Consider the following 21,341-nt stretch of genomic DNA (forward strand, 5'->3'; position numbering starts at 1 on the left):
TATAAACCTTATACCTGCAGCAACTTTCTCCTTTTTCTCTTTTTTGTTAAAAGTACTGTCCTCTTTCTGTCAAAGACCACTTGCTCTTTTTGAGCTCTTTCTCAAATATTTTACTTTAACTCTCTTGCCTCTTCAACTGCTCCTGTCCCTTTGGAGCATCTGTATCAGCATGGAAACATGCTGTATCATCGCCCATCTTAAACTGTTTGTTCAACCCTATATTCTCATTTAGCTGTGGTCCCATTTCTTTAATTCCCTATATGAACATTTTTCGAAGATTTATCTACCTGTGTTTCCTTTATTCTTTTTTTTTAAAGATTTATTTATTTGTTAGAGAGCACAAGCGGGGGGGGGCAGCAGGCAGAGGGACAGGGAGAAGCAGGCTCCCCTCTGAGCAAGGAGCCCGATATAGGGACTCGATTGCAGGACCCTGGGATCATGACTGAGCTGAAGGCAGCTGCCTAAGCAACTGAGCCACCCAAGCATCCTTCTTCCTTTATTCTTAACATTCATTCTAATCTGGTTTCTACAGTACTATTAAACAAAAATACCTTTTTTTTTCAAATTAATCAAATGATTCCATATTGCCACAGCCATTCACTGGGTGCTTTTCTGACCTCATCTTTCCTGATTTCTCAGTAGCATTGACCATGTCTTCCTTCTTGAAATAGTTTCTTCTCTTGGTTTCTGTAATATTGCAGTCTCCAGTGTTCTACCTCATTCATCATTTACAGATTCTCTACTTTCTCATTATCTAGTCTCTGAAGGTTGGGTTCTGAAGGATAGTTCCTACTCATCTCTTCTCTTTATACTCTACACTTCATTTTTTTCATTTTGTTTAACTATTTTTTGGCACCTACTATGTATTGCACACTGTTTCTAGGCAGTTTTGGGGATACAGGAGTGTTCTGCATTTCCATGCTTTTAAATACTCCATTTTCTTCCAGACTTCTTGATATCTGTCCCAAATAGGTTCCCATTTTCTTTTGACTTTCTTAGAGACAACTCAGATTCAACATGATTCTAGTAATGCATAAGTGGGAACAGACTTCAGGATTTAGCCTTATATCCTTAGAAAAGAGACTAGTGATAAATAGTAATTGTGGAGGTGAGATCTTACATGTAATTGTGAATTTCTTAGCTTTTGAGATAGCAGAGGCTTCTTTGTCAATTTTGATTTGAGTTCTGTCTTATAGATGACATGTGTACATGTGTAGTAAGCCATTTGTGTCTACTTCAGTATTTTCTTGGTGTATTGTGGCTAAGTGCTAACACCATAATGGTGAAGCTTCACTAGGAAGTAAAAGTAGTTTTTGCTGACTTTATTATCAGAAATAGAAGAATTCAGTCACAGTTTGTTATGGTTAGTGTGTTTATGCTGGTGAGTTCATTGTTACTAAGCACCCTTTCCCTGTAGCTAATGAAAGACTTTAGTAGTGGCTGTATTTTGGGCATATAGGTATATTTTAATTCTAACTGAAAAAAATAAGAACTAATGGCTGTATTTTGTAGGAGAAAAATTCTAAAGTGTAGTCTCAAAAAAATGAATATTTTTGGTTTGGTTTTAGACTAGGACTATACTAGATTATACTTTGGGGTGGCATTGATCCAGAGGTCTGAAGATGACTCTGAAAGTTCCAATCTTAAAGTTTTAAAAAATTGATAAAACCAAATGATATACCATGAATTCACAAAGTTTATTCTCCATTGATCCCATTATCATAACCTAAAAGGTATGTGTTTAAATATACATATATATTGTGCCCTTAAGAGATTATCATTTATCCCTTTTTTTTTATTTAGTGGTTTTTATTGTGATAAATATACATATTGTACGATTAACCATTTTAACCATTTTTTAAGTGTGCAAGTCAGTGTTATTAAGTACATTCACAGTATTGTACAACCATTACCACTGTCCATCTCCAGAACTTTTTCATTATCCCAAACAGAAACTCTGTACCCATTAAACAGTAGTTCCCCACTCTCCTCACTCCTTAGCCCCTGGCACCTCTGCTCTAATTTATCTGGATGAATATGCCTATTCTATGTACTTTATATAAGTGAAATTATAACATTGTTCTTTCATGTCTTGCTTATTTCATTTTTTTAAAAGATTTTATTTATTTATTTGAGAGAGAGAGAATGAGAGATAGAGAGCATGAGAGGGAAGAGGGTCAGAGGGAGAAGCAGACTCCCTGCTGAGCAGGGAGCCCGATATGGGACTCGATCCCAGGACCCTGGGATCATGACCTGAGCCGAAGGCAGTTGCTTAACCAACTGAGCCACCCAGGCGCCCTTGCTTATTTCATTTAAAGTTATGTTTTCACGGTTCATCCATGTTGTAGCATGTACCAGAATTTCATTTCTTTTTAGGTTTAATTATATCCCATTGTTTGTATCCACCAGATTTTATTTATCCATTCATCTGTGGAGGGACATTTAGGTTGTTCCTATCTTGTAAGTAATCTGCTATGGAGACATTGGTGTACAAATATCTTTTTCAATACTTGCTTCAAATCTTTTGGATATATACTTAGAAGTGGGATTGCTGGATCATATAGTAATTCTATGTTTAACTCTTTGAGAAACTGCCAAACTGTTTTCCACAGTTTCCGCACCATTTTACATTTCTACCAGCAGTGCACAGGGGTTCCAATTTCTTTGCTTCCCTGCCAACATCTGTTATTTTCTGTAATTTTTTAAAAAGATTTTATTTATTTATTTGACAGAGAGATAGCGAGAGCAGGAACACAAGCAGGGGAATGGGAAGGGAGAAGCAGGCTTCCCGCCGAGCAGGGAGCCTGATGAGGGGCTCGATCCCAGGACCCCGGGATCATGACCTGAGCTGAAGGCAGACGCTTAATGAGTGAGCCACCCAGGTGCCCCTCTGTTATTATTATTATTATTATTATTATTATTATTTTAAATAATAGCCATTCTAAATGTGTATGGAGTAGTATCAGGTGGTTTTCGTTTGCATTTTTCTAATGATGTGATGTTGATCATGTTTTCATGCACTTTTTGGCCATTTGTATGTCTTTGGAGAAATCTCTATCAAATGTTTTTACTCATTTTTTAATTGGGTTTTTGTTGAATTGTAGGAGTTCTTTATATATTCTGGCTATTGATCCCTTATCAAATTATGATTTGCAAATATTTTCTCCCATTCTGTGGGTTGTGTTTTCAGTATCTTGATAGGGTCCTTTGCACAAAAGTTTTTAATTTTGATGAAGTCCATTTTATCTGTTTTTTCTTTTGTTGCCTGTGCTTTTAACGTCATCTGTCACCTTTTAAAATCTGTTTGCTTAGTGTACATATGACATTTTAAAATGTGAATTTCAAAAGAGAAAAGTTACTCTTCCATTACCCTAACATTTCAACTGATGTAAATTTTCCCTTTCCCTCACTCTTGCATGTTTTTACATAGTTAAATGCATACTGTATGTTTTCTTTGTAGTCATTTATAGAGTTTTTCCATGATTAAAGAAAGTATAATGAAGTAATAGAAAGCAATAACAAGTATAAATATTACATAATATAATGAAACAACATATTAAAAATTTTAGACACTGCGTAATAGTCAGGTTTGCTTAATTTATTTTTGCATATGTAGGTTGTTCCCCTTTTTTGTTGTTTCTAATTAGAGGCTTATTTTTTAATGCTACCGTAAGAATTTAGGAAAATAAAACATCATTAGAATGTAGCACATTTTACCATAAGTATATACTCACAAGTTCGGTATTACTTTAGCTTTCTTAAAAGTATTTGGCATCCTTTTTATGAGTTCTCTTTCTTCATCTGCCAAAACAAGATACTCACAAAGCAAATTTAAAACAGTTGTGGGTATGTTTTTTAAACCTTTTTTTTTCTTGTTAATTACTTGGTAAAAATGCTCTTTTGTTTTTGTCATTTTTCCTTCCCCCCATCATTTGTATAGCTGAATATTTTCCCATGTTCATATCTGTCTTGTGTTCTTTTTTTGGTAAATTGTCTATGTTTATCTAATTATGTTTTACTGTTTTTCACTATGACGTATGACTCATTCTAATTTGAATGCCATACTGTTTTTTTTTTTTTTAGACTGCCTTCTCCATCTAGAAATCTGAAAGCAAAGCATGAATATATTCTTTTATAGGCATCATAGAAATTAATAGTTGAATAATTCTGAAGGCATAATAAGTGTATATTTCTAATGTTTTGCACAGTCCTTTGGCAAAAACTTTCCATTTGCATGTAATGATTGTCATATATTTTAGAAGTTATTATTGGAATTTCAGTGAAATTTAGTGATGGGGTCTTTCAAATTTGGTTTAGTTAGGAGATTTGTTGGAATGCAGAATTGAAAGCTCAGTAAATAGGTATTCTAAGAATACTCCCCTTAGCCCCATTATTGAGTCAGATGCTGTGACTCTGCCATGACCTAACTAGATTAATTACATGTGTGATATATTTTTTTAAGATTTTATTTATTTATTTTTAGAGAGAGAGAGAGCATGAGAAGGGAGAAGGGACAGAGGGAGAGGGAGAGAAGTAGACTCTGCCCTTGTGAGAGCCTGACGCAGGGTTAGATCCTATGACCTGGAGATCATGACCTAAGCTGAAATCAAGAGTTGGATGTTTGAGCCACCCAGATGTCCCCACACATGTGATATTTTAATTTCTTACATGATGAGAAGGAAGTTCTAGCACATTTGATAAGAAGGAAGTTCTAGCACATTTCAGTCTTAATTCAGGGTTGGTAGTGAAGTAATGATAGGTTAATAATACTGAACTTCATGTTTTCTGAACTAAGGAATCTTTTTCATGCCTCTTTGTCCTTGTTTAGGCTGTTTCTTTTGCTTTGAATAACTTCTCTCACCCCTGCTTGGCAGTACTAACTCCATTCTTGAGACTCTACTTGGATGGTCATCTAAGCTAGTGGTCCTACTTGGGTATTCATATGCTTGAACATTTTGCATTGATATTTTCTGTTTGCCTTTCTCTGTATTCGGCTGAAAACTTTTTTTTTTTTTTTTTAAGATTTTATTCATTTGGGAGAGAGAGAGAGACAGAAAGCCAGAGAGAGAGTAGGGGTGGCGGAGAGCAGAGGGAGAGGAACAAGATTCCATGCTGAGTGTGGAGCCTGTCATAGGGCTTGATCCCATGACCCTGAGATCATGATCTGAGCCGAAACCAAGAGTCAGATGCATGACTGACTGGGCCACCCAGGTGCCTCAGGACTGAAAAATTCTTGAGTGTAGAGAAAATGGATTCATTTTGATATCCTATTGCATAATAAGATATTTGTCATGTAATATGTGTTCCGTGAATAAGAGTTTATTGAAACAAACTGATGGAATTAAATCATGGAGGGTCTAGAAGGAATTGTTTAATACTGTAGATGGGCCAAAGTACCCATGAGAATGGGTACTGGAGTAGAATTTAGGCAGCAGAATTGAAAGAATGTAAGGCACAGTTAGAATATGAGTACCTTATATTCTCCTGAGAACTAAGTACCTATCCTTTACCTAATCTGGTTATAGTTACAGTCAGAACAAAAATAATTGTATATTTTCCAGGTAGTGTAATATACTGGACTGGACTAGGCAAGAGACTTAGCGCTTGGGAAGAGAAAGAGACAATAGATCTCAAGGGTGTTATCTGTAGAGGAGAATTCTCTCCTGCATGTTCCCACTCATCCTCCCTAAATATTGTCATTCTCTTCCTGCCCCTTCCCCATTATCTATACACTTAAATATCTGCCAAACCTGTGATTATGTTTAGAAGTAGAAAGGAAAGGTAAATAATGGTAGGAACCTAGATATTACAGTTTTGAGCTGCTTCTAGAGGGCATAAAGTTCTTACTCTTTTTATTTCCAAGTACCAACCACAGAACACCAAATTGAGAAATTAGTTTAAATTTTCTTCTTAGGGATACATAATAACCATGAATAATAGCCTGGATGGTGCCAAACCTTATGGAAATCCAGGAAATCTCCCTTATATCACTTCTCTTATTCCACCTCCACTTCAGTTGGGTGATAAAAGTAACCATGATTCTCTGGAACCTTAAGATAGATACAGTTCAATAAATAATATGTGACTTCTGTTTGTAATAAGGTATGAAGATATGTAAGGCATAGTGCTTACCCTCAAGGGCTTACTACTAGGGGGTGTGGGGTCAATGAAACATGCACGTTATTATAAGATATGTGCTGAAAATCTGATAAAATGCTGTCGGAATTCTCAGTTAAAAATGATGAGTATCACAATCAGGGATGGCTTCCTTGAAGAGGCAGGAGTTGGTGAAGTTGATGGGTTACTGGTGAAGTAAATAAGCAAAGACACAAAGGTAGGAAATCATGATCTGTGTTTTGAGAACCATAAATCTCATTAAACTGTAATCTAAGGTCCTAGTAGGGTTGAATGGGAGATAAATTCTAGGCCATATTTAGGGAGGCTTTAAGTGATAGTAGAGGAGTTTATATAGAAGTAGGTAGGAGAAAGCTGTGGGGGCTTCAGAACTGATTTAGGACGATGAATCTTCAGGACAATCTTCAGATTGTAAGATACTACAACTGACCCAGGAACTAGTATAAGTAGTACCAGCAAGATATGAGGAGGGCCTGGAGTAGAATTTAGGCAGTGGAATTGAAAGAATGTAAGGCACAGTTAGAATATAATTATCTTTGCAACTGATAAAGGTATAGGATACAGAGAGTTGGAAAGTATCTTAGATGATGGAGTAATGATGTTATGAACAGAATCAGGAGGAAGTGGTTTTGGGGAAGGTGATGAGTTAGCATTTTACGATATAAAAGATGAGATACCGTGTAAACAAAAATAAGGGTTTGGGAGAGATGTAAAGTAAGCTGTAAATAGATTTTAAAATTCTGTGCTTGGAATTGACAGCTGAGGAAGGAATGAAGTGAAAAGAAGTGAAGGTACAGCAAGAAGAGAAGTAGTTTGAAGACAGAATTTTTGGGAACCTTTCCATGTAGAAAGTAATTGGTATCATGAGGGGAAGTAAAGAGATAGCAGGATTGGAAGGATTAATCTGCACAATATGGACCTGCAAGGGAGGTTACTATTCTGTGTAAGAATTTGTCTTCATGGGACTATTTGTATTTACCAGAGCATACGTTATGTTTTTTTATAAACCTATGATAATTTTTCTCTTATCTAAGTGATTTTTTTCTTTTATGGTAACTTAATCTCATTTAAATAGGAATATTAAATAGCTGGGTTGAAGTGTCCTATTGCCTTTAGTGCGTGACCTATAGCCATAATATAGTCAATAGCTAAATTTATAGCAAAAGTTGTACAGTCACAAGTATTTACTTATCAGATTTTGCTGCTTAGGAACTACAAAACAACCTCTATTAAAGTGCTGTTAACAGTTTCTTTTACATGAAATAAGATATTTTAGCTTCTTTTGTCATTAATAGGTTAAAGATAAAGTAGAAATTTTGATACCAGTTTTACTGAAATAGTGTCTGTCTACATTTATTCCAGTCTTTATTGAACACTTAATGGGGAAAAAAAATCTCAAACTTAGTAGATATGCTGCTGAAGTGAGCACAAAAATTTCAAACTTAGAATATCAGCTTTTATTATACCAGGTTCTTATGAAACCTTAATGTCCTTGGATTGACTTATCCATAGTGTAGATATGCAGCAACCCAACCCTTTAAAACTTCATTTTGAATTTAGAAATAACAAGAAAATGGTGATTAACATAACATAATGAAATAAAATTAAAAAAAAAGAAAAATAAGAAAAAAACCTTTGAGCCCAAAATAACTGTTTCAGTAAGCATACAAATGTAAAATACATTTCAGAAATATTTTAAAAAATTGTTTTGGAATTTTTATGCCTTAAAAATATTCCTTAGAGTTGACTAGGACAGAACACTCCATTTTCTGTTCTTTTGTATTAATGCATGTGTTACAGTTAAAAAAAAAACTGATAGCTTTATTTTTTTCTGACAAAGCAAGTAATACTTGCCTGAAGTAAAAAAAAAAAAAATGGACCATATTAAAAATCTTTATTAAAAGACCTAAATAAATTGTATTGCCAGTATTCAGAGAAAACTTATATTAACATTATGGGGCTTATTTTTTTCTTTTTTCTTGTGCACATATTTACTTACAGGCACCTCACAGAATTAGGATGATTGTGTTAAAGTTTCTTTGTAACCAGCTCTTTTGAACTTAATTATTTTGTAGCTATATTTCCATCTCAGTAATTCATAGCAGAACTATTTTCATTACTATATGAATGTACTATATAAATGTATTGTTAATCAGTTTTGTGTTTTTTCCCTTTTGCCATTCCCTCTGTCTGTGCCTTCTTTCATATTTGATTATTTTTCTAAGATAGATTTAGAGCTATAAATGTAGTGGAATTTATATAAGCTCAGACCAAAAGAGTGAAACCCTTGGAATAGAGATATGTTTTTAGGGTCAGTTATGGCCTGATGAAGGCAGAGAATATTTGTTCTTAGCGTCAGACTCAGATGTATCAATATTGTTAGTTGATCACGTGCTGAAGTGGTTCCAGAATTGCTGTATTGAAGGATTGGAGGGGTAGCTATATATTTGAAAATGAATGTTCTTAACATTCAAATTGAGTGGTAGAGGGTCTGATAGAGAAAATGGTGAGGATGGCTTCACTCTCAAATATGCCCATTGGAAATAGGTTAGGGGTAGAGTTAATGGCTAAGTAAAAATTATGGATTTCTGAATAAGTTCTGGTTCCAGTATTATAATCTCATGACTTAGAAGCTAAGATGGAATAAGCTTTTTACAAATTAAGGAGAAAAAATATAGATGGTTGTTCATATAGAGAGTTGTTTATATATAGGGTATTTATCCTATGAAAAAATTAACTCATGTCCCCATTGTGAGCCTCTTTTGGTTATTAGTGTAAAGTAATAATGATGTAAAAGTGTCCTGACATTGTTATTTGAAGCTTAAAAGGGAGCAGAGTTCTTTTTACACACTTACTTAAGACTTGTCATAAATGGTTTATTTATTTATTTATTTTTAAAAGATTCTATTTATTTATTTGACAGAGAGAGACACAGCGAGAGAGGGAACACAAGCAGGGGGGAGTGGGAGAGGGAGAAGCAGGCCTCCTGCTGAGCAGGGAGCCCGACGCGGGGCTCGATCCCAGGACCCTGGAATCATGACCCACTGAAAGCAGCCACTTAACCAACTGAGCCACCCAGGCGCCCCAACATTTTAAACTTTTAAACTTCAAGTCATTATGGTAGGAATTTACTATATTTCAAATATGTAAAATAGTATGTATAAAATGTTACAAATGCATATGTATATACAATTATGTATTGATAGATATTAGAAGGAACATCCTAATGATTGAGCCACCCAGGTGCCCCAAGATTTTTTGCCTCTTCTATTAATGAAAATAGTTGCTGTCTGTGAATTTTGTAGAAGAATGAGTATCACAGATAAATGAATTATTTCTAGTTCATTAAATGTAATCTTATTCTGTGGTACCAAGAAAAAAGTATTTATCTCCCTTAGTCTACATGTATTCTGGGGCTATTACCTTAATGTTTACAGGACTGTATTTGCATTCTTTTTTCATATTTACATATGAATTGACATAGTAATTCTTTTTTTTTTGTTAAGATTTTATTCACTCATTTTAAGATTTTATTCACTCATTCACTCATTGGGCTGGGGGAGGGGCAGAGGAAGAGGGAGAGAAAATCTTAAGCAGGCTCCACGTCCAGACGTGGAGCCCGATGGAGGGCTCCATCTCAGTACCCTGAGATCATGAACTGAGCTGAAATGAAGAGTTGGGTGTTTAACTGACTGAGCCATCCAAGTGCCCCAGAACTGACATAGTAATTCTTAAGCTTGTGTAAAGGACAACCCTATTTATTTATTTACTTATTTATTTATGGACAGACCCCCCCCTTTTTTTTTTAAAGATTTATTTATTTGAGAGAGCGTGAGGGGGTGGGCAGAGGGAGAGGGAGAGAGAATCTCAAGCAGACTCTGCAACAAGAGCGGAGTGCGATGCAGGGCTCCATTCCATGACTCTGAGATCATGACCCCAGTGGAAACCAAGAGTTGGAGGCTCAACTGACTGAGTAACCTAGGTGCCCCAAGGACAAACCGTTTAAATGGAAAGAAAGAAATCTGACTGCCTGTGTTAACTTATTTTGAAAAATACATTTAATTTTTATGCTAATGTTATTTAATGTTCAAACATAAAATTATATATAAACCACTTACAATTACAGCTCTCGTAAAAATTATAAATATGTAGTAAATTTATAAACAAAACTAAATGAATAAAAATAAGTCAGAAACAGCAACGTCATGGGTGATATTTTGCAAAAACTCAGTTGTCCTTGAAATTTGACTATGGTAGCAGGTTTACTGATTCTTTTGAGCAGTATTACAGAGTGTACGATGGACTTGCCCTGTGGTGGTTCCTTGGAATGAATGAAGTCTCCAAGTTTTTTAAGCAATTGCAAACCCTGTAAGAAAACTTTCATTTGTTTGTACAGCACAGTGTAATGTATATTTGGTCATCATTTGGTGTGAGTTCATTATTTATATCTTAACTTTGCTTGTTTTATCTCATTAATTTGCTTTATAATTACAGTAGGATGATTTGGGCCTAACACAATTGACCCTCAAAGCAGTGCTGAATTTGCTTTGTTTCTTAGTTATTTGGTAATTTATATTATGTAATGTTAATGTGTGAATTTTAAAATTTTGTAAATACATTATTATGAAAATAAAAAAATAATACAAAAAATTATTAAAGAGATCTGCTGATTCCCGGAGAATATCTGTGAACTTCCATTTGGGAAAGAGTGATTTAGTATCACTCATAGTTGTTCTTAAATAGGTGTAATCTGATATATTAAAAATCCTACAATCTGTGGCTCTTGTTTGAATAATCTGCTTAGGCATAGTGTGAAAAATTTTGGCAAACATTAGCTAGAATAGAAGAGTTGGAGTTTTGTTACCTTTAACTGTAGGGTATCCATGTTAAATTCTTAAAAATAAATTTCGGTTTATAGTATAATTTATAAGCATAATTCCAATTTTAAATAAGTAAGTTTAATGACAGTATAATTTTTACATCTTTAGAAAAAGTTTATTTTTAATTTTAAGGGCACCTGGGTGGCTCAGTTGGTTAAGTGTCTGACTTCGGCTCAGGTCATAATCTCAGGGTTCTGGGATTAAGCCCTGTGTCCAGCTCCCCACTGAACAGGGAGTCTGCTTCTCTCTCTCCCTCTCCCTCTGCCCTTCCCTCTGCTCCTGTGCTTGCTCTCTCTCTCTCTCTCTCTCAGATAAAATCTTAAAAAAATAACTTTAAAATTTTAATTCTAGTATAGTTAACATGCAGTGTTATATTAGTTTCAGGTGTACAATATAGAGACTCAGCTATTCTATCTATACATTGCTCAGTGCTCATCATGATAAGTGTGCTCTTAATGCCCTTCACCTATTTTACCCAATCCCCAACCTGTCTCCCTGAGGTAAGCATCAGATTTGTTCTCTATAGTTAAGAGTCTGTTTCAATTTATACATCTTTTGTTTGCATCAACATTTGTGAAATTTGACATAGATATGCCTGTCTTGAAAGTAGCTGATAACAGAATCCTGGAATGTATGTTTGTATGTTTGTTTTTAAGACTTTATTTTTTTAGAGCAGTTTTAGATCCTCCGCAAAATTGAGAGGAAGGTACAGAGATTTCAACACCCCCCCACCTGATTGGTACATTTGTTACAATTGATGAACCTATGTTGACACATCATTATCACCCAAAGTCCATAGTTTACTTTAGGGTTCACTCTTGTTGTTTTACATTTTGTGGGTTTTGACAAATGTATAATGACACATATCCATTATGGTATCATACAGAGTATTTTCACTGCTCTAAAAATTCCCTGTGTTCCACCTATTCATCCCTCCCCTGACCGGCCCCTGGCAACCACTGATCTTTTACTGTCTTCATAGTCTTGCCTGTTCTAGAATGTCATATTGTTGGAATCATACAGTATGTAGACTTTTCAGATTCATCTTTTTTCATTTAGTAATATGCATGTAAGGTTCCTCCGTGCCTTTTCATGGCTTGATAACTCATTTCTTTATGCCATTGTATGATGTACCACAGTTTTTATTCATTTACCTATTGAAGGACAGACTGGGATTGTTTCCAACTTTCAGCAGTTATGTATAGAGCTACCGTAAACATTCGTGTATAGGTTTTTGTGTACCCATGAGTTTCCATCTCCTTTGGGTAAATACCAAGGAGCTGAATTACTGGTTCATCTGGTAAGAGTATGTTTAGTTTTGTAGGAAACCACCAACCTGTCATCCAAAGTGGCTGTACCATTTTGCATTCCCTGATGGCATATGATGTGGAGCATCTTTTCATGTGCTTATTTGCCATCTGTATATCTTCTATGATGAGGTGTTCGTGAATGTCTTTGGCCCATATTTTAATGGAATTTTTTCCTATTGATTTTTAAGAGTTGTTTGTATATTTTGGATAACAGTCCTTTATCAGATGTCTTTTGTAGATATTTTCTTCCAGTCTATGGTTTGTTGTCTTATTTCTCTTGACATTGTCTTCTGAAGAGTAGAAGTTTTTAATTTTAATGAAGCTTAGCTTATCAATTAATTCTTTCATGGATCATGCCTTTGATTTTGTATCTAAAAAGTTATTGCCATACCCAAGGTCACCCAGATATGGGTGTTATGTTCTAGGAGTTTCTCCTGTGTTCTAGGAGTTTCATAATTTTACAGTTTACTTTTATGTCTGTAATCCATTTTGAGTTAGTTTTTGAGAAGAGTATAAATTCTGTATCTAGATTCTTTTTTTTTTCATTTAGATGTCCAGTTTTTCCAACACAATTTGTTGAAAAGCTTATCTTTGCTCTATTGTATTGCCTTTGTTCTTTTGTTAAAGATCAGTTGACTGTATTTATGTGGGTCTATTTCTAGGCTCTCTGTTCTGTTCCATGAAACTTTTTTGTCCCTTCTTTCACCAGTACCACACTGTCTTGATTACTGTAGCTATAGAGTAAATCTTGAAGTTGAGTAGTGTTAGTCTTCCAACTTTGTTGTTCTCCTTCAATATTGTATTGCCTATTCTATGTCTTTTGCCTCCCCTTGTACATTTTAGAATCAGTTTGTTGATATACACAAAATAATTTGCTGGTATTTTGGTTGGGATTGCCTTGACTCTATATTTCAGTTTGAGAAGAATGGATAGCTTGACAGTATTGAATCTTCCAATCCATACATGGACTGTTTTTCCATTTATTTAGTTGTTTGATTTTGTTCATCAGAGTTTTGCCATGTTCCTCATATAGATCTTGCACATATTTAAAAAAATTTTTAAGATTTTATTTTTTGAGAGAGAGTGTGCGCAAGAGCATGAGGGGGAAGGGAGAGAAAGGGGCAGGAGCAGACTCCCTGCTGAGCAGCAAGCCCAATGTGGGACTCGATCCCAGGACCCTGGGACCATGACGTGAGCCCTTAACCAACTGATCCACCCAGGCGCCCCAATCTTGCACATGTTTTATTAGATATATACTTAAGTGTTTTATATTTTTGGTTATTAATGTAAATGGTATTGTGTTTTTAATGTCAAATTCCACTTGCTCACTCCTGGAAAGCAATTGACTTTTGTATATTAACTTGTATCCTGCCACCTTGCTGTAATCTCTTATTAGCTCCAAGAGTTCTTTCGTCAGTTCTTTTGGATTTCTATATAGGTAATCATGTCATCTGTGTCCTCTCCTCTCAGAGGGTTCCAGGAATAATTTTTTTCTTTTAATAGATTAGAAACCATATAGTTTTATTAAATAAAATATATTCAATTCACACATAGTTCAAATAAAGTACTTCAAAATCCACTATGTGCTCCCTGGTCAAAAAAAACATTACAAGCAATCAAGAAGCATTCTTGTTCTTCTCATATAATGATCTAAGAGTTGTGCTTTCTTTGGTTTTCAAGACTGAGGCCAACTATTTAGTAAATATGGATGTACAGTAAATGTATGCCCTTTTAGGAAAGAGTTAGCTATACTTTGATATCTGTGAAGATTTTTTTTGTTTCAATCTCATCAGCTGATATTCATGACTTCTATATATTCATGATTTTATGACATAATTGCCATTAGGAAGATACATCAGGATTTTAATGGATTGCCAGCTTTTTTTCCTAAAGAGCGATTGGTACAGCAATATGTTTATAAGATTCAGAGTGTTCCTTTGTCTTATTTCAATGATGCCCTGAATACATACTTTACGTTGCAGAAGAAGAATGATGCCCTGAATACATACTTTATGTTGATTTACATCAATGTTATATCAGCCACAAACAGCATCTCTATTTAGGTTTTCTTCATACATTTTACATTATAGGGTCCTCAATCTTCCATAGAAAAGTAGATATATGCAAAGCCTATTTAATATAAAACGGACTTTCATATCTTTGATACAGCATCAGTCAGCTACATGATTTCATATATAGACTAGGAACAAAGGCAGAGCATGAAGTGATATTTGTTTTTCAAAAAAAATCTCAAATACTATCAATATAAAAAAAGGTGCATTGAAAATAATTACATCTTTCCAAATATCCTCTTGATCCTTTGAAGAAGGTATATTATCAAATTAAGTGTTTTAATTTTGAATTATTCTCTATAGTAAATACTCTGATTTAGAGTAATGTCTGAAAAGTGTTAATGACTTGCTGCTTTTACTATGAATTCAAGAAAAGTTGTTGATTTTTTTTTCATTGTGCTGAGCTTTTTACTTGTTAGGATGCAGTGGTGACTTCCAAGCTCCTTACATGCACAATCAGAATCTACAAGCCTTTATAGTGCTTTTTTTTTTTTAAAGATTTTTATTTATTTATTTGACAGAGAGAGACACAGTGAGAGAGGGAGCACAAGCAGCGGGAGTGGGAGAGGGAGAAGCAGGCTTCCCGCTGGGCAGGGAGCCCGATGTGAGGTTCGATCCCGTGACCTGGGATCATGACCTGAGCCGAAGGCAGACGCTTAACAACTGAGCCAGCCAGGCGCCCCTCTTTATAGTGTTTTTTAAAAAGTATTTATCTTCAGCCAAATTTGGTTTCAACTCTGTTGTTAATTCAAGTATTGAGGAGAGTGAAATTACTAAGGATTAAAATAGAAAAATAATTTTGCTCTCCCTGGAAAAACATATCTAGGTTGTTAATTTTGACTGTTATACTGTATAGAAGAGAGTGGAACATAGTGGACTTTTGAACAGTTAATGACCACTCAGAGAGATAATGACAGTTGTTACATAGAAGGATTTGTAGTTTTAGAAAGTGGTTTTACATTCATTATCTTATTTGGTGTTCACACTGCTTAGAATGGTTGATACAGAGGTTTATTTCCTCTGCTTTGTAACTGAGGAAATTGAGAAACTGTTACTTTTGTCCAAATTGATATGTTGTAGCAAATAGTAGAGCTTACATAAGATAAAAGGTTTCTGGTTCAGAGGCTTGTGTACTTTCTGCTGAACCACAGTCTTTCTCTAGAACTAGGACAAGAAGATGGTGTCTAGCATTTAGCAGCATAGAATATGTATCTTTACCATTGTTTTGCCTTGGGACCTTGGAAATAATTAACCACTTTTTACTGTGTACTCTGTTTTGATACTTAGCAATTTATGTCTCATAGAGTTGTAACACTTAAAATGCTTGAGAAGAAAGGTATCTTTTATTATTTTATTTTTTTAAAAGATTTATTTTATTTATTGATGGGGGGAGAGGGTGGGGAAGAGAGGGAGAGGATCTCAAGCAGACTGTGCACTGAGCGTGGAGCCCAATGTGGGGCTTGACCCCACGACCCTGAGACCATGATCCAAGCCAAAATCAGGAGGAGGACACCCAACCAACCGAGCCACTCACACGCCCCTTTAATTATTTTTATTTTAATTTCTCATTATTTATCATGATTATTACCCATTTTTATTTACTTTGTCAGTTTTATTTATCATTATCATAATTGTTTTATCATTATTATTACTTTAATGAGATATTACATTATAGATACATTTCACACTTAGAGTGGAAGGGAAGGACAAATTCAGGAAAGTAGAAAAATGGATGCCAGAATTTATACGTTCAAATCAGTGCTACCTTTCCAAACAGTAATCTTGATAAGCTATATATTTGCTGCCATTGTTCAAAATATCCAATGGAACTAATTTTTTAAATAATGGCTATAGGATTTTCTTTGCATTTATACGAAGAGGTACCTATTCAACATTAAAGTATTAGTCAACTCAATCAGTAGTTGTTAGGTTTACATGATATTGATAATTAACATTCAGAACCTTTTCAACTAGGGTGTGTAGATTCAGAAACAATGGTTTTGATGAGTGTTTTTGTAGAGTAGATTGATAGACTGAGTTATCTTTAAATTAATGATTGTTTTTTTTTTCCCCCTTAGTCAGCAGATAAGCAGCGAGCTCTAGAAGAAACCAAAGCCTACACCACCCAGTCCTTAGCAAGTGTTGCCTATCTGATAAATACCTTGGCCAACAATGTTCTACAGATGCTGGATATTCAGGCATCCCAGCTACGAAGGATGGAATCTTCAATCAATCATATTTCACAAGTGAGACTACACTGTTTCTCTGTTTTGCCTATGAGGAACACTTTTTAAACACAAGCTATCTGTATAATGCTGGCAGCCTTTACTGTGTGATTTAACTCACATGTATGATTTGGAAAATACAAATTCAGTGTCAGCTTGTTTTTGATTCTTTTTGTGGAGTGATTATCTGTGATTTTTTACAAGGAAGGAGATTTTAATGGTTTCTATTAAAATTCAGTAGTCATATTAAAATAATCAGCCTTGAGGTAAAAATGTGTCTGGTTTCTTCCAACTTTTACCAAGTTTCATGTTTCTTTATCTTTTTAAAAAAATATTAATGTGATAGTCTGATCACTTCTTTTTTTTTTTCTTGGTAGGATTTTTGTTTACCAGGATGGTACATACCTCAATAATGAAAATATTAATCTAAGTGAACTTACAGAATTATCTTTATATAAAACTTAAAAAAATTAATGTTACACTTTTTCCATTTTAAAAGCCATTCTCATAATACATAGAAAAAGAATAAAATGGAAAAAAAACCCTTTTTCTACTGTTCAAACTTTTTACCTTTACTACTTTGCTTGACTTTGTTTCAATACTTTTTTCTTGTAAATAGTTTTTAAAATGTAGCTGTGATTATATTATGTATAGAATTTTGGATTTTAGTCTTTTAACTTACTATGATAACAGACATCTTCCCATGATGTTAAAAGCTCTTCATAAACATTTTCAGTGGCTGCATAATGTTGCATGTATATGTCATTGCTCTCATAACCATTTCTGTATTTTGGAGCCATTTAAATACTTCGGTGAAGGGGCGCCTGGGTGGGTCAGTCAGTTAAGCATCTGCCCTCAGCTCAGGTCATGATCCCAGGGTCCTGGGATCGAGTCCCATGTTGGGCTCCCTGCTCAGCAAGGAGTCTGCTTCTCCCTCTGCCTGCTCTGCCTGCCGCTCTCCCTGCTTGTGCTCTTTCTCTCTCTGACAAATAAATAAAAACCTTAAAAAAATTGAATAAATACTTCAGTGAAAAGCGAGTTTGTAATTGCAAAATGAATTTTAAAAAACATTAAAAAGATAAAGGTTTTGATATGCCTGCTTCTCTTTGTTGAGATCTTTGGAGCTTTTCTAGTTTAGCACTCTTGTTATTTGAGTAACTTAATGTAGTAGTCATTTTTTTAAAAAATATTATTTATTTATTTATTTATTTGTCAGAGAGCACAGCTGGGAGAGTGGCAGGCAGAGGGAGAAGTAGGCTCCTGATGTGGAACACCATCCCAGGACCCTGGGATCGTGACCTGAGCCGAAGGCAGACGCTTAACTGACTGAGACACCCAGGTGTCCCTTGATGTAGTATTCAACACTCTTTTATACCTAGATGATTAGAACTCTTCTGGAATAACAAGTTTTAAAATGTGCATCATAAAAAAAGGTACATTATATTTTCTTTTTGTTTATCGTAAGAGTTTAGGACTCTTCTGAAATTGACTAATCCAACAATTTTTCAAAGTCTGAACCTTAACTTATGTAATTAAATAAAATACCGTCCAGATAATCAAATCAGATATGGGAGGACTCACTTATATTTCTGTTGTTTGAAAGTTCATCAGACTAATTTAGAGGGATTTTGTGTTATTTAATACTAAATTTAATCTTAAATATGAATTTGCCATGGTAAGGGTTTCTTTATATCCCATATAAACTTTTTTTAAAAAATTATTTGAGAGTCAGAGACAGCACGAGATGGGGGAGGGTCAGAGGGAGAAGCAGGCTCCCCACTGAGCAGAGACCGATGTGGGACTCAATCCCAGGACCCTGAGATTATAACCTGAGCAGAAGGCAGATGCTTAACCGCCTGAGTCACCCAGGTGCCCCTAGATTTTTTTTTTTTTTTTTAAGTAGGCTCCATGCCCAGTGTGGAGCCCAGTGTGGGGCTTTGAACTCATGACCCTGATCAAGACCCGACTGAGCCACCCAAGTGCTCAGTAGATTTTTGAAGATGATTCAAAACAAAAATAAAATAAATAAATAATTTTTAAAAAGAAGATTCAACATACTCAGGGCTATATAAACTTCTGTAGATTTTGTCTAATTTGCTGCTTGTTGTATTGCTGTGTCTCTTAAAGTAAAAAACAAGGGAAACCTGCAAAGAATTGGTGAGTTTCGTTTTTTTTTTTTTAATTGGTGAGCTTTAATGAATGAGAGGTAAATTTTAATCTGGAGAGACCCCTTAGAAGAAATGATGATGATGAAATGGATGAAGTTGGTTTTCTATAGGAATGTTGACAAATTGCTAATCTGATAGAGAATTTTGAATTTACACTTGAAAGTCTTAAAATTTCTGCATGTTTGAAGTCTTAGCAAAGGACCCAAAATCGAAAGAAGTGCAAATGCAGAAGAAAAATTAATATATTAGAGTTCCTAAAGAGGATGAACAGCTTGTTATTAGTTTGTAAGAGAAAGTAGGAAGATTGTGAAGGTAGAAGACAATAAGCAAATGACAGTGAAAGATAATCATCTATTTTTTTTAAGTAATCACCATACCCAGTGTGGGGCGTGATCGAACTCATGACCCCGAGATCAAGAGTCAGATGCTCTACTGACTGAGCCAGCCAGGTTCCCTAATAATTATCTGTGTTTTGATTAGAATTCTGTACTACTTTGGTAGAGGAGAGTAGCAGTCTTGAGGAAGAAAGCGAATAAGTCTACCCTAAGTTGTAGTTATATGTATTAGTTAATGAGAACACTTTATTTTTGAGTAGCACATAAATCTACGTATAATTAATAGGTCTAATTAATGCTGTCTTTTAAAGTATTTTAATGGAATAAGTGAAAAATGGGAGAGGTGAATGGATAGAGATTTAGTAGTCAGAAATAACAGGGGCCTGAGTCAGAGCCCTGAGTATGTTGAATCTTCTTTTTAAAAATTATTTATTTATTTTATTTTTGTTTTGAATCATCTTCATTTGGAGTTGAACAATCCCTGGATGGGTGAGGGATCTGCAGCTGTCCAACACCTGTTAATTCTATACAAAATAGTATGTTGGGTGAGAGGTTGAATAGGAGAAATGGGGTGATGAAGGCTATATCTAAGAAATGAGTAATTTTTAAGAAAATTACATATTTTTTATCATTTGGTTTAAGGATTGAAATATTTTTCAATTATGTTTAATGTACAGGTAGAGTCGTTTGTTTTAAAAGTCAGTTGAACATCAAAACTGTTACACTTTTTAAACTGAAAGATTATAGTATGAGAAAATATTTTCTGTTTACAAGGCAAATACTCAGTAAATACTCTAAATACAAGGATTGGCAAGGTTTTTCTGTGAAGGGCCAGATAGTCAATATTTTAGGCTTTGTGGGCCAGATATGGGATATCAGTCTCATTCTTCTCTCTGTATGTTTTTAAACAACTATTTAAAAATGTAAAAAATATTTTTAGCTTGTAGGTGATATAAAAGCAGTCTGCAGGCCAGATTTGGCATGTAAGCTGTAGTTTGCAAGCCCTTGTTCTAAAATACTGTTTTTTCCAAATGTTTGGTACTTATATTTTTTATTATTCTTATGCTTTATTAAAAATATTATGTTTATAGAGGGAGCCAGGAAGTTCTTACAATATCTTGAGACTAGATTTTTTTTCTCCAATTTGAGCAAAAATAGTAGGTTCCAAGAATTGAGAGAGAAGATTGGGTTGAAGAAGCAAAGAAATGGAGGTTCAGTCAGGTCAAAGACAAGATCACATGTTTGTTGGAATGGTAGTAGGTATCAGGAGTTGTTTTGTAAAGATTGTCTGGTAGAGTGGTTGAGGACTAGGAGATACTAGATTCTGAGGTATTTGGTTTCTTTCCTTATCAGTATCTTTTTCCTGTCTCCTGGGTAAGAACCTTATCACTCTTCAGCCTCTTGTGCTCTAGCTATTTCTCCATAGGTTTGGGAGCGGGGAGGGTCAGGGGTCTAGGTTTTACTTTGGTTCTTCTGCTGACTTGCCTGACATTTGACCTACTTGAACTTCAGTTTTCTCGTTTGTAAAATGGTAGGACTGATTAGATGATTTCTGAGCTATCTTCCATTTTGAATTCTTTTTTCTTTTGAGATTCTCACAAATGAACTTGATTTATATTTGCTTTTTTTCTTTCTATTCTGCTGGCTTTGCTATTCACCTCAATCTGTGCCCCACTAAACTCAACCTTCTATCACTCTGATGTAACAACTATTTTCTAATTAGAATGTGAGGATGGGAATTCCATTGACTCTACCAATTATGTATCATGAAGATGTATCAGGAACATACATAGTTGTGTTCAACACAACAAAGTAGTAACTCCTCCTCTAAATGTCAAAGGTTTTGAAAAACAGGATAGAATTGATTACAAGTATTTAGTATCAGACTTTTTTTGTAGTAAATGGATAATAGGGTGTTAAGTAGTGTACTAATTTATACCACACTCACCATCAGAAGTATTAGGATAGGTTCTCGATATGGATTACCTTAGGGATTTTAAAGATCGCAATTTTATTATTATTATTATTTTAAGATTTTTATTTTTAAGTAATCTCTTACACCCATTGTGGGGCTTGCACTTAGAACCCTGAGATCACGCTCCACTGAGTGAGCAGCCAGGTGCCCCAAGGATGGCAGGTTTGTTTATTTTTTTTAAGATTTATTTTATTTTTTAAATAAATGATTCTAATACTTTCTTCTTCAAGATTTTTTTTTT

The 21,341-nt window shown here is 34.7% G+C and overlaps 1 protein-coding gene across 31 annotated transcripts in view; it reads left to right on the forward strand.

Moving 5' to 3' along the window:
- ABI2 (abl interactor 2) overlaps nucleotides 1–21,341 on the forward strand; it is a 165,092-nt gene that overhangs the window by 47,479 nt on the left and 96,272 nt on the right. For 30 of the 31 annotated variants that reach the window (XM_027589793.2, XM_027589791.2, XM_027589785.2 and 27 more), the window contains one exon: nucleotides 16,476–16,643. In XM_027589793.2, coding sequence (XP_027445594.2) covers nucleotides 16,476–16,643 — 168 coding nt within the window. Of the gene's footprint in view, nucleotides 1–9,191; nucleotides 9,256–16,475; nucleotides 16,644–21,341 lie in introns of those variants that run through there. The other variant, XM_027589795.2, reaches the window with a different exon arrangement.

This window comes from Zalophus californianus, chromosome 3 (assembly GCF_009762305.2).
Source record: "Zalophus californianus isolate mZalCal1 chromosome 3, mZalCal1.pri.v2, whole genome shotgun sequence".
NCBI classification, from domain to species: Eukaryota; Metazoa; Chordata; class Mammalia; order Carnivora; family Otariidae; genus Zalophus; species Zalophus californianus.